Source organism: Oncorhynchus keta, unplaced genomic scaffold (assembly GCF_023373465.1).
Source record: "Oncorhynchus keta strain PuntledgeMale-10-30-2019 unplaced genomic scaffold, Oket_V2 Un_scaffold_5444_pilon_pilon, whole genome shotgun sequence".
NCBI lineage: Eukaryota > Metazoa > Chordata > Actinopteri > Salmoniformes > Salmonidae > Oncorhynchus > Oncorhynchus keta.
This window is the reverse complement of record NW_026290960.1, coordinates 247,501-260,000: the sequence shown is the minus strand read 5'-3', so window position 1 is coordinate 260,000 and position 12,500 is coordinate 247,501. Positions and strand designations below refer to the sequence as shown.

General features: G+C 48.1%; 1 protein-coding gene and 1 long non-coding RNA gene across 3 annotated transcripts in view; both read left to right on the top strand.

The window, feature by feature from the left end:
* The window catches only part of LOC127929128 (uncharacterized), a 1,785-nt gene extending 1,308 nt beyond the window's left edge, over positions 1-477 (top strand). Inside the window, exons 3-4 of one of the 2 annotated variants that reach the window (XR_008133296.1) lie at positions 1-19; positions 87-477. The exon at positions 1-19 is cut by the window's left edge and continues 115 nt beyond it. This is a non-coding gene — a long non-coding RNA (uncharacterized LOC127929128). The remainder of the gene's footprint in view (positions 20-86) is intronic. The other variant, XR_008133297.1, reaches the window with a different exon arrangement.
* fbn1 (fibrillin 1) overlaps positions 1-12,500 on the top strand; it is a 170,125-nt gene that overhangs the window by 8,993 nt on the left and 148,632 nt on the right. The window contains 4 exon segments of the mRNA XM_052516796.1: positions 487-569; positions 3,105-3,203; positions 6,014-6,109; positions 6,304-6,399. Coding sequence (XP_052372756.1) covers positions 487-569; positions 3,105-3,203; positions 6,014-6,109; positions 6,304-6,399 — 374 coding nt within the window.

Here is a 12,500-nt window from a genome sequence, read left to right as displayed (position 1 = left end):
ACCATGGTTGTAGAATGAGGTGCGTGTGGGCTCCAGAAAGTGTTTAACCAGGGGGTCTCCAGTCAGGACCATGGTTGTAGAATGAGGTGTGTGTGGGCTCCAGAAAGTGTTTAACCAGGGGGTCTCCAGACAGGACCATGGTTGTAGAATGAGGTGCGTGTGGGCTCCAGAAAGTGTTTAACCAAGGGGTCTCCAGACAGGACCATGGTTATAGAATGAGGTGCGTGTGGGCTCCAGAAAGTGTTTAACCAGGGGGTCTCCAGACAGGACCATGGTTGTAGAATGAGGTGCGTGTGGGCTCCAGAAAGTGTTTAACCAGGGGGTCTCCAGACAGGACCATGGTTGTAGAATGAGGTGCGTGTGGGCTCCAGAAAGTGTTTAACCAGGGGGTCTCCAGACAGGACCATGGTTGTAGAATGAGGTGCGTGTGGGCTCCAGAAAGTGTTTAACCAGTGATACTGTGTGTCTGTCTCTCCTCTTCCGCAGGCCCAATGTGTGTGGCTCTCGTTTCAACTCCTACTGCTGTCCAGGATGGAAGACTCTAACAGGGGGCAACCAGTGCATCGTCCGTGAGTCTCTCTCTGTCTGTTTTCTGTCTACTGTCTCTTATCTACACACCATGCTTTTCTAAACACAATGCTTCTGCATATTACTATTTGTTCTGTGCTGTTTGTAGTTCATGTATATGGGCAAATGTGTTCTTGGGAAGCCTAACATATTGTGTATGTGTTATAGTAATATGTCTGTGTAGGTAAGTTAGGGTGTACTGACTATCTCATAGTTATATGTCTGTGAAGGTAAGGCAGGGTGTACTGACTGTCTCGTAGTACTATGTCTGTGAAGGTAAGGCAGGGTGTACTGACTGTCTCATAGTAATATGTCTGTGAAGGTAAGGCAGGGTGTACTGACTGTCTCGTAGTACTATGTCTGTGAAGGTATGGCAGGGTGTACTGACTGTCTCATAGTAATATGTCTGTGAAGGTAAGGCAGGGTGTACTGACTGTCTCGTAGTACTATGTCTGTGAAGGTAAGGCAGGGTGTACTGACTGTCTCATAGTAATATGTCTGTGAAGGTAAGGCAGGGTGTACTGACTGTCTCGTAGTACTATGTCTGTGAAGGTAAGGCAGGGTGTACTGACTGTCTCGTAGTAATATGTCTGTGAAGGTAAGGCAGGGTGTACTGACTGTCTCGTAGTACTATGTCTGTGAAGGTAAGGCAGGGTGTACTGACTGTCTCATAGTAATATGTCTGTGAAGGTAAGGCAGGGTGTACTGACTGTCTCATAGTACTATGTCTGTGAAGGTAAGGCAGGGTGTACTGACTGTCTCATAGTAATATGTCTGTGAAGGTAAGGCAGGGTGTACTGACTGTCTCGTAGTACTATGTCTGTGAAGGTAAGGCAGGGTGTACTGACTGTCTCATAGTAATATGTCTGTGAAGGTAAGGCAGGGTGTACTGACTGTCTCGTAGTACTATGTCTGTGAAGGTAAGGCAGGGTGTACTGACTGTCTCATAGTAATATGTCTGTGAAGGTAAGGCAGGGTGTACTGACTGTCTCATAGTAATATGTCTGTGAAGGTAAGGCAGGGTGTACTGACTGTCTCATAGTAATATGTCTGTGAAGGTAAGGCAGGGTGTACTGACTGTCTCATAGTAATATGTCTGTGAAGGTAAGGCAGGGTGTACTGTGTAGTGTTGAGTATAGTATGATGAGTGCTTGTAACACTATGAGGTTAGTGTGTTTGTGTCTGAGCCAGGCTGGTGGGCGGGCCCAAACCCGGTCCTGTTCCAGAACGCTGTGGTCCTGGCCCACAATGTCCTGTGGCGCAGTAGGGAGGCGGCCCAGCTCTCTGTATGGGCAGCTAGTGCTGTTTGTCCAATTAGCTTAGCCGGACACAGCATGGCTCTGAGATAACTAACTCATTAAGACTTAGCTATCCCGTCATACTCTGATAAGACTGGAAATCAAAACGTATTGAAGGTGTTTAACCCTCAAGCTGCCAATGACCCCAGTCCGTAGGCTACTTACTATACAGTATGTGCGTGGGACCAACATGATATTCTATAATGCCAGGGTTAAAGTGAGCCTGAACTGTTCAGATCAGATAAGTGAAACAGTAAAGTGATACTTCAGTCAAATGAAAGGTGATGTCAGTTTGTCTCCTGAGTCTGAATGGGTCTACTCTCTGAGATGTTATTTTGCCCTGGCCAGAGAGTAGCAGGCATCTCTCTCTCTCTCTCTCTCTCTCTCTCTCTCTCTCTCTCTCTCTCTCTCTCTCTCTCTCTCTCTCTCTCTCTCTCTCTCTCTCTCTCTCTCAGGAAAGCAGGGAACTTGTACCAGAGTTGGGTTCAGGAAGCCCGTAGCAGGGTGGTGGGTTGCACAGGACTGTTTGATTGGGATTGGGATTGCGGCCTGCTTGCCTGCCTGCCTGCCTGGCTGCCTGCCTCTAATGACATTGTTTAGCAGTGGAGTCTTGGGACACAGGATCACTCTCCCCATGCTCCCTGCCTCCCTCTACCTGACTGGGCTGGTTGCTATGGTAGCAGGCGGGATCGGGGGTGGGTGTACCAGCTCCAGGCTGCCTGCCTGAATACAGTCGTTAAGTCTGTACTGTATGACCACCCAAAAGTAGTGAATTCTGTGTAGAAAATAGCAGCACCACAGTCCTACCAGATGGACTCCAGTATTACAGTACTAAACCCCATACCAGCCATGATGAGGGCTGAGCAACAGAACAGACATGTTTGGCCAACAGGAGTTGTATGTTTCAAATGAAAGCTCCTGATGAGGTCTCTCTTCTGGTTAGCTGGGATGGTCAACTCTACAGTGAGAGACTGAAGGGGGAGAAGCTAGTGACAGCCAATAAAAACCCTTCTATTGTAGACTAGAGGGACCAGAGTTTTTCCTAACCAGGTAACTTGACCTGCACAAACTCTAGGCCCTATGGGCATAACATTTGAATGTGCTGTCCTGTAAGATGAGGATAATCTCTCCTCCTCATAATCAACTCAGATGACTGTGTTTATAGATCCATGCAGACTGTGTGTGGTTCTGAGGTGTGTGTGTTGTACTGACATGTATTGTCTCTCTGGTCCTCTGCAGCTATTTGTCGGAGCTCGTGTGGAGATGGGTTCTGCTCCAGACCCAACATGTGTACCTGTCCCACCGGATCCATCTCTCCTTCTTGTGGATCCATGTCAGGTACTGTCAGACCAACACCAGAGCAGAACAATAAGCTAGAATGATGTACAACAGTGTCTATCAACCGTATCTCTACACATTCAGATAGAACACTGCTTTACAGGGACTTTAGGGCTGGATTCAGTCCGTAGCGCCGAACATCTGCATTGTAGTGCGGTTGAAATGTGAAGGTCATTTTTGATTGAGATCACATATAGAGCGTTTACTGAGAATGCTGTCTCCGCAAAAGCAGCTATAACGCTGATCTACTGAATGAATCCAGCCCTTAGTTTCCCTGTATGAGCCAGATAAATGTGAACTGTGTTTAGGAAGGAACAGCCTTATCCCCAGGCCCACCACACCCCATCCCACATCTGACTGTAGTCTATCACCACCTTACTTTAGCCTGGTGTCCATTCTTCCATTGCAAAGGCCTTTCACTGCCTTTACTAACAAGGACTTCAACATATGACACAGGTAATAGATATTCTAGATCCATGTATGAGAAATGTGGACCCAGTCAGCCAGTCTAGGTCCACCACGCCCATCCCTCTGCTTCCCTCTAACTCTCCTCTGTAGATTTAAAAAAGACATCCACTGTTACACATCACTGAAGTCTGCAACATGGGAACCGTCATATTTCTAATATTTTTCCCACAGGGCAGCATAAACAATGTCTGGTGTTGAGAGGTGTGAAACAGAGAACTCAGATGCAGAAATCTGTTCTGTTTCCTTCTCTGGAGAACTGAGATTCAGAGTTACAGAGTTAGAGAGCTGCAGGGCTGGGCTGTTAGAGCTGATGGACTAGGAGGGAGGCTGTTAGAGCTGATGGACTAGGAGGGAGGCTGTTAGAGCTGATGGACTAGGAGGGAGGCTGTTAGAGCTGATGGACTAAGAGGGAGGGTGGGTGGGAAGGAGGGAGGCTGTTAGAGCTGATGGACTAGGAGGGAGGCTGTTAGAACTGATGGACTAGGAGGGAGGCTGTTAGAGCTGATGTACTAGGAGGGAGGGTGGGTGGGAAGGAGGGAGGGAGGAGGGAGGCTTTTAGAGCTCATGTACTAGGAGGGAGGGTGGGTAGGAAGGAGGGAGGGAGGAGGGAGGCTGTTAGAGCTGATGTACTAGGAGGGAGGGTGGGTGGGAAGGAGGGAGGGAGGAGGGAGGCTGTTAGAGCTGATGTACTAGGAGGGAGGGTGAGTGGGAAGGAGGGATGGAGGGAGGAGGGAGGCTGTTAGAGCTGATGTACTAGGAGGGAGGGTGGGTGGGAAGGAGGGAGGGAGGAGGGAGGCTGTTAGAGCTGATGTACTAGGAGGGAGGGTGGGTGGGAAGGAGGGAGGGAGGAGGGAGGCTGTTAGAGATGATGTACTAGGAGGTAGGGTGGGTGGGAAGGAGGGAGGGAGGGAGGAGGGAGGCTGTTAGAGCTGATGTACTAGGAGGGAGGGTGGGTGGGAAGGAGGGAGGGAGGATGGAGGCTGTTAGAGCTGATGTATTAGGAGGGAGGGTGGGTGGGAAGGAGGGATGGAGGGAGGAGGGAGGCTGTTAGAGCTGATGTACTAGGAGGGAGGGTGGGTGGGAAGGAGGGAGGGAGGAGGGAGGCTGTTAGAGCTGATGTACTAGGAGGGAGGGTGGGTGGGAAGGAGGGAGGGAGGATGGAGGCTGTTAGAGCTGATGTATTAGGAGGGAGGGTGGGTGGGAAGGAGGGATGGAGGGAGGAGGGAGGCTGTTAGAGCTGATGTACTAGGAGGGAGGGTGGGTGGGAAGGAGGGAGGGAGGAGGGAGGCTGTTAGAGCTCATGTACTAGGAGGGAGGGTGGGTGGGAAGGAGGGATGGAGGGAGGAGGGAGGCTGTTGTTTTGGCAGTGATTGCTACAGTGCAGATTGTTTTGTGGTTTCTACCATGACTATTGGATGATGTTATATCCTGTCTCAGGGTTCTCCCTCCCTGGTCGTGTTAGAGTGTGTGTGCTGGGAGCAGGGTGGTGTTCAGTAGGGCACACCGTAGCAAAATACTTTGAAACAGAGAAATTAAAGTGAACAGGTTCAGGTAGTACCTCCCTGTTTCACTCTGTTTCAAATAGTGTTCTCCTGTTTCTTGCCTACTGAAAAGACTAGCTGCACAGAATCTAAAATATGCAACGACACTCCACCAAAACTTAACATAACTCTCCAAAAACAACCCACCATACAGTACAGCACAGAGCTCATGAAGAATTGATCTATTTTGCCGTGCCGCTCTCCCTTGAATAGCAGCTGAACTGTGAAGCTGATTGTTCAGTCTCAGGGCAGAATGGGTGTGTGTGTTGGAAGAGTTCCATTGTCAACATCTACTAATCCTTGTTGCAGCGTTGAGTAGAGCAGCTCAGAGCAGTGTTGGGCCGTGTGCTCATCTGTTTTCACACAATCAATTTGAGCGAATATTATATCTGAATGGGATTTATGATAAACACAATTCGGAGGGAATTTTGGTGCGTTTGTACTGAAAGTGTAGCCCTATCTGTGTGTTTGTGTTTGTGTTGTAAGCTTTCTCTCTCTCTCTCTCCCTCTCTCCCTCCCTCTCCTCTCCCTCTCCCTCTCCCTCTCTGCCTCTCCCTCTCCCCCTCCCGCTCTCTCTCTCTCTCTCTCTCTCTCTCTCTCTCTCTCTCTCTCTCTCTCTCTCTCTCTCTCTCTCTCTCTCTCCTCCCTCCTCCCTCCCTCCCTCTCCCTCTCCCTCTCCCTCTCCCTCTCCCTCTCTCCCTCTCTCTCTCTCCCTCTCTCTCCCTCTCCCCCCTCTCCCTCTCCCTCTCCCTCTCCATCTCCCTCTCCCCCTCTCCCTCTCCCTCTCCCTCTCCCTCTCAGTCCAAAACTGTAACATCCGCTGTATGAACGGTGGGAGCTGTGCTGATGACCACTGCCAGTGTCAGAAAGGATACGTGGGAAACCACTGTGGCCAACGTAAGAACCACTATATACACACAATACAACCATTATACGACCACTTTACAACCACTACACAACTATTACACAACCTCTACACAACCACTGTACAACCAATATACAGCCACCTGTATATACACTGTATAAACACTATAGGTGGGATCCTAACCTGAGATCTCTGGTGTATTTCTGTCTTTCTCTCTCCCATGCAGCGGTGTGTGAGACAGGTTGTCAGAATGGAGGACGGTGTGTGGCTCCTAACCGCTGTGTTTGTACCTACGGCTTCACGGGGGCACAGTGTGAGAGAGGTAGGATCACAGTTCACTGTCTGTCTGTCTGTCTGTCTGTCTGTCTGTCTGTCTGTCTGTCTGTCTGTCTGTCTGTCTGTCTGTCTGTCTGTCAGAATGGACATGTTCTCAGAATGAGGACAGCTGACAGTGTTGATAGCGTGACATGTTCTCAGAATGAGGACAGCTGACAGTGTTGACAGCGTGACATGTTCTCAGAATGAGGACAGCTGACAGTGTTGATAGCGTGACATGTTCTCAGAATGAGGACAGCTGACAGTGTTGACAGCGTGACAGTTCTCAGTGAGGACAGCTGACAGTGACATGTTCTCAGAATGAGGACAGCTGTGTTTGAATAGCGTGACATGTTCTCAGAATGAGGACAGCTGACAGTGTTGATAGCGTGACATGTTCTCAGAATAGGACAGCTGACAGTTCACTGTCTGACTGTCGTGACATGTTCTCAGAATGTCTGTCTGTCTGACAGCTGACATGTTCTCAGTGAGGACAGCTGACTGTCTGTGAATGGACATGTTCTCAGAATGAGGACAGCTGACAGTGTTGATAGCGTGACATGTTCTCAGAATGAGGACAGCTGACAGTGTTGATAGCGTGACATGTTCTCAGAATGAGGACAGCTGACAGTGTTGATAGCGTGACATGTTCTCAGAATGAGGACAGCTGACAGTGTTGATAGCGTGACATGTTCTCAGAATGAGGACAGCTGACAGTGTTGACAGCGTGACATGTTCTCAGAATGAGGACAGCTGACAGTGTTGACAGCGTGACATGTTCTCAGAATGAGGACAGCTGACAGTGTTGACAGCGTGACATGTTCTCAGAATGAGGACAGCTGACAGTGTTGATAGCGTGACATGTTCTCAGAATGAGGACAGCTGACAGTGTTGATAGCGTGACATGTTCTCAGAATGAGGACAGCTGACAGTGTTGACAGCGTGACATGTTCTCAGAATGAGGACAGCTGACAGTGTTGACAGGACAGCTGACATGTTCTCATGTTCTCAGAATGAGGACAGCTGACAGTGTTGACAGCGTGACATGTTCTCAGAATGAGGACAGCTGACAGTGTTGACAGCGTGACATGTTCTCAGAATGAGGACAGCTGACAGTGTTGATGTTCTCACATGTTCTCAGAATGAGGACAGCTGACAGTGTTGACAGCGTGACATGTTCTCAGAATGAGGACAGCTGACAGTGTTGATAGCGTGACATGTTCTCAGAATGAGGACAGCTGACAGTGTTGATGAGCGTGACATGTTTCAGAATGAGGACAGAATGAGGACAGCTGACAGTGTTGATAGCGTGACATGTTCTCAGAATGAGGACAGCTGACAGTGTTGAATGAGCGTGACATGTTCATCTCAGAATGAGGACAGCTGACAGTGTTGATAGCGTGACATGTTCTCAGAATGAGGACAGCTGACAGTGTTGATAGCGTGACATGTTCTCAGAATGAGGTTGACAGCATGTTCTCAGTGTTGACAGTGTTGATAGCGTGACATGTTCTCAGAATGAGGACAGCTGACAGTGTTGATAGCGTGACATGTTCTCAGAATGAGGACAGCTGACAGTGTTGATAGCGTGACATGTTCTCAGAATGAGGACAGCTGACAGTGTTGATGACATGTTCTCAGAATGAGGACAGCTGACAGTGACATGTTCTCAGAATGAGGACAGCTGACAGTGTTGACAGCGTGACATGTTCTCAGAATGAGGACAGCTGACAGTGTTGACAGCGTGACATGTTCTCAGAATGAGGACAGCTGACAGTGTTGACAGCGTGACATGAATGAGGACAGTGTTGACAGCGTGACATGTTCTCAGAATGAGGACAGCTGACAGTGTTGATAGCGTGACATGTTCTCAGAATGAGGACAGCTGACAGTGTTGACAGCGTGACATGTTCTCAGAATGAGGACAGCTGACAGTGTTGACAGCGTGACATGTTTGCTTCATACACAACAGTGTGTTTTATTGTCCAGAACATGGTTTGTTGTTGAACACTGAGCCTGTCACGCTGTGTTCCTAAATGACGGTTATTTTCCACATCTGCTAAAAGACTGAGGTCTGGAAAATGTCCAGGTGTATTGGATGTTTGCTGTTGATTTCCCCCACCAGCGTCCTGGTGTGCTCTGAACTCTGGTAAAAAACTATGGAGTTACTATTGAAAATAAAGGTAATGATATTGAAAGCAAGATATAAAAAACAGAACTTACTTCAGTAAGTATAAAGGCTCTATATAAATCCATTCCATGTAGGCGGGGTTTAGAGGGTAGCATAGTTGATGCATCCTTATTGGTCAACCAGTTTTGGAGTATTATCTCCACTTCATGTTTTGATAGGTGGGATGTTTAATGACACAGAGAAAGACTAGAGGGAAGGGTGGCCCTACTGGCCTCCAGCACCACTTCCAGTAACATCTGGTCTCCCATCCAGGGACCAACCAGGACCAACCCTGTTTAGCTCCAGAGGCAAACCATCAGTGGGATGCAGGGTGGGGTGCTGTTGGAATGTGCCAAACTTGAAAAGGCAGAAAAATTATTGTAGGCGAAGAGGGAGGCATTTGATCACGATCAAGTTTTTATTGAAAATGTTTCATTTAAAACTATTGCATTAATTTACAATTCATTTGTGTGCGGATTGAAAATGTTTCATTTAAAACTATTGCATTCATTTACAATTCATTTGTGTGCGGATTGAAAATGTTTCATTTAAAACTATTGCATTCATTTACAATTCATTTGTGTGCGGATTGAAAATGTTTCATTTAAAACTATTGCATTCATTTACAATTCATTTGTGTGCAAATTGAAAATGTATCATTTAAAACTATTGCATTCATTTACAATTCATTTGTGTGCGGATTGAAAAATGATACTTTTGGATTTATGTTTTGCTTTCAATATCATTATTATTGTCTGCAGCACTAAGAATTTTGTTCTTGATTTCAGAAGCTTTTCTTGATATTAATGACACAAAAATAACTCCTTAGAAAACATGTACACACACACACACACACACACACACACACACACACACACACACACACACACACACACACACACACACACACACACACACACACACACACACACACACACACACACACACACACACACACACACACACACACACACACACACACACACACACATTATAACATGCACACATACTGTATACACACACGCGCACACGTAGTCACACACGCACACGTGCACACACATAGACACACACGCTTGCACGCACACATATACACACACACACACACACACGAGGAGATGCAAGACGTACGTAGGTCTCTGTCTCTAGCGATGGTGTGACCCCTGGAGGTTGTAGCAGTGACCTTGTAAAGATAATATTTAGTTTAACAGCAGAACACTAATTGCTGTCCTCCTCACACACAGATGGGCTGCGTCTTTACTCTGAAATGGTCCCCTTGCCTCTGCTACTTTCCTTCAGGGTTACTGATAACTGACAGGACAGATTTGGTTCTGGGGTGAAGCTCTCTGTTTATCTGAAATGATTTGGTCCTTCTCCTGCTCAGATAGAGCTGATGCAGGGTACAATATGTGTGTGTGTGTTCTGTTTGTGTGTGTGTGTTCTGTGTGTGTGTGTGTCTGTCCCTAGAGACTGTCCCACCCTGATACTGGGCTTAGAACTCAACCAGCTGAGGAACACATGCACACACGCACACTCAAACAGGCACACACATACATACTGTACATACTACTCGTCCAACATCTCATTCCAAAGTCATGGCCATTAATATGGAGTTGGTCCCCCCTTTGCTGCTATAACAGCCTCCACTCTTCTGGGAAGGCTTTCCACTAGATGTTGGAACATTGCTGCAGGGACTTGCTTCCATTCAACAACGAGCATTTATGCGGTTGGACACTGATGTTGGGCGATTAGGCCTGTCTCGCAGTCGGCATTCCAATTCATCCCAAAGATGCTTGATGGGGTTGAGGTCAGGGCTCTGTGCAGGCCAGTCAAGTTCTTCCACACCGATCTCGACAAACCATTTCTGTATGGACCTCGTATTGTGCATGGGGACATTGTCATGCTGAAACAGGAAATGACCTTCCTCAACAGTTGGCACCATGCATTCGGGCAGGTGCGGTTCTCCTGGCATCCACCAAACCCAGATTTGTCTGTCGGACTGCCAGATGGTGAAGTGGAATTCATCACTCCAGAGAACACATTTCCACTGCTCCAGAGTCCAATGGTGGCGAACTTCACACCACTCCTGCCGATGCTTGGCATTGTGTGCTGCTGCTCGGCCATGTAAACCTCTTCACAGAAATGTGACAAACTGACTTTTTGAAAAAATTACATCCTATGACGGTGCCACGTTGAAAGTCACTGAGCTCTTCAGTAAGGCCATTCTACTGCCAATATTTGTCTATGGAGATTTATACACCTGTCAGCAACGGGTGTGGCTGAAATAGAATCCACTCATTTGAAGGGGTTTCCACATACATTTGTATATATAGTGTACATACATACATACATACATACATACATACATACATACATACATACATACATACATACATACATACATACATACATACATACATACATACATACATACATAAAGGGAGAGAGGAAAGGAGAGGGAGAGAGAGAGAGGAAAGGAGAGGGAGAGAGGAAAGGAGAGGGAGAGAGGAAAGGAGAGGGAGAGAGAAAGGGAGAGGGAGAGAGGGAAGGAGAGGGAGAGAGAGAGGGAGAGGGAGAGAGGAAAGGAGAGAGAGAGAGGAAAGGAAAGGAAAGGGAGAGAGGAAAGGAGAGGGAGAGAGAAAGGAAGAAGGAGAGAGGAAAGTAGAGGGAGAGAGAAAGGGAGAGGGAGAGAGGAAAGGAGAGGGAGAGAGGAAAGTAGAGGGAGAGAGAAAGGGAGAGGGAGAGAGAAAGGGAGAAGGAGAGAGGAAAGTAGAGGGAGAGAGAAAGGGAGAGGGAGAGAGGAAAGGAGAGGGAGAGAAAGGGAGAGAGAAAGGGAGAAGGAGAGAGGAAAGTAGAGGGAGAGAGAAAGGGAGAGGGAGAGAGGAAAGGAGAGGGAGAGAAAGGGAGAGAGAAAGGGAGAAGGAGAGAGGAAAGGAGAGGGAGAGAGAAAGGGAGAGGGAGAGAAGAAAGGAGAGGGAGAGAGGAAAGGAGAGGGAGAGAGAAAGGGAGAGGGAGAGAAAGGGAGAGGGAGAGAAAAAGGGAGAGGGAGAGAGGAAAGGAAAGGAAGGGTGTGTGTCTAGCAGAGAAATGTGGAAAAGATGGACAGATTTCTGTATAAACATGATATCTGGAGTGTCTCCAGGAAAGTCAGTTGACCCAGTTCATGATGGGTTTCCCCTCTTTCCTTCCCTTCTTGTCTTCTCTTCACACCAGACCAACTGCTGTTGTGGAAACACTCAGGTATCGTCTAGTGCCACGAGGCTTTCATGACCTGACCATGTGACCAGACCAGGCAAACTCCTAGCCCTAGTCACGAGTCCTGCCATAGTTCTGCAGAGGTTCAGATTGGAACTCTTCTGGAATGAAATACGTCATTATGACTAATCAAAACATCCAGAGAGAGTTCCGTTTGTGCCCAATAACTTTTAGATGATGTGTAAAAGTTAGTTCTAAAGTAGAACACAAACAAGTTGATTATGACACATTTACTTGGAGTTGTTATTGATCTGACCATTGACTGGGGCACCAAGTCTGTAGTCCTGTAGAGGGGCTGGGTGGGGCACCAAGTCTGTAGTCCTGTAGAGGGGCTGGGTAGGGCACCAAGTCTGTCGTCCTGTAGAGGGGCTGGGTGGGGCACCAAGTCTGTAGTCCTGTAGAGGGGCTGGGTGGGGCACCAAGTCTGTAGTCCTGTAGAGGGGCTGGGTGGGGCACCAAGTCTGTAGTCCTGTAGAGGGGCTGGGTGGGGCACCAAGTCTGTAGTCCTGTAGAGGGGCTGGGTGGGGCACCAAGTCTGTCGTCCTGTAGAGGGGCTGGGTGGGGCACCAAGTCTGTAGTCCTGTAGAGGGGCTGGGTAGGGCACCAAGTCTGTAGTCCTGTAGAGGGGCTGGGTGGGGCACCAAGTCTGTCGTCCTGTAGAGGGGCTGGGTAGGGCACCAAGTCTG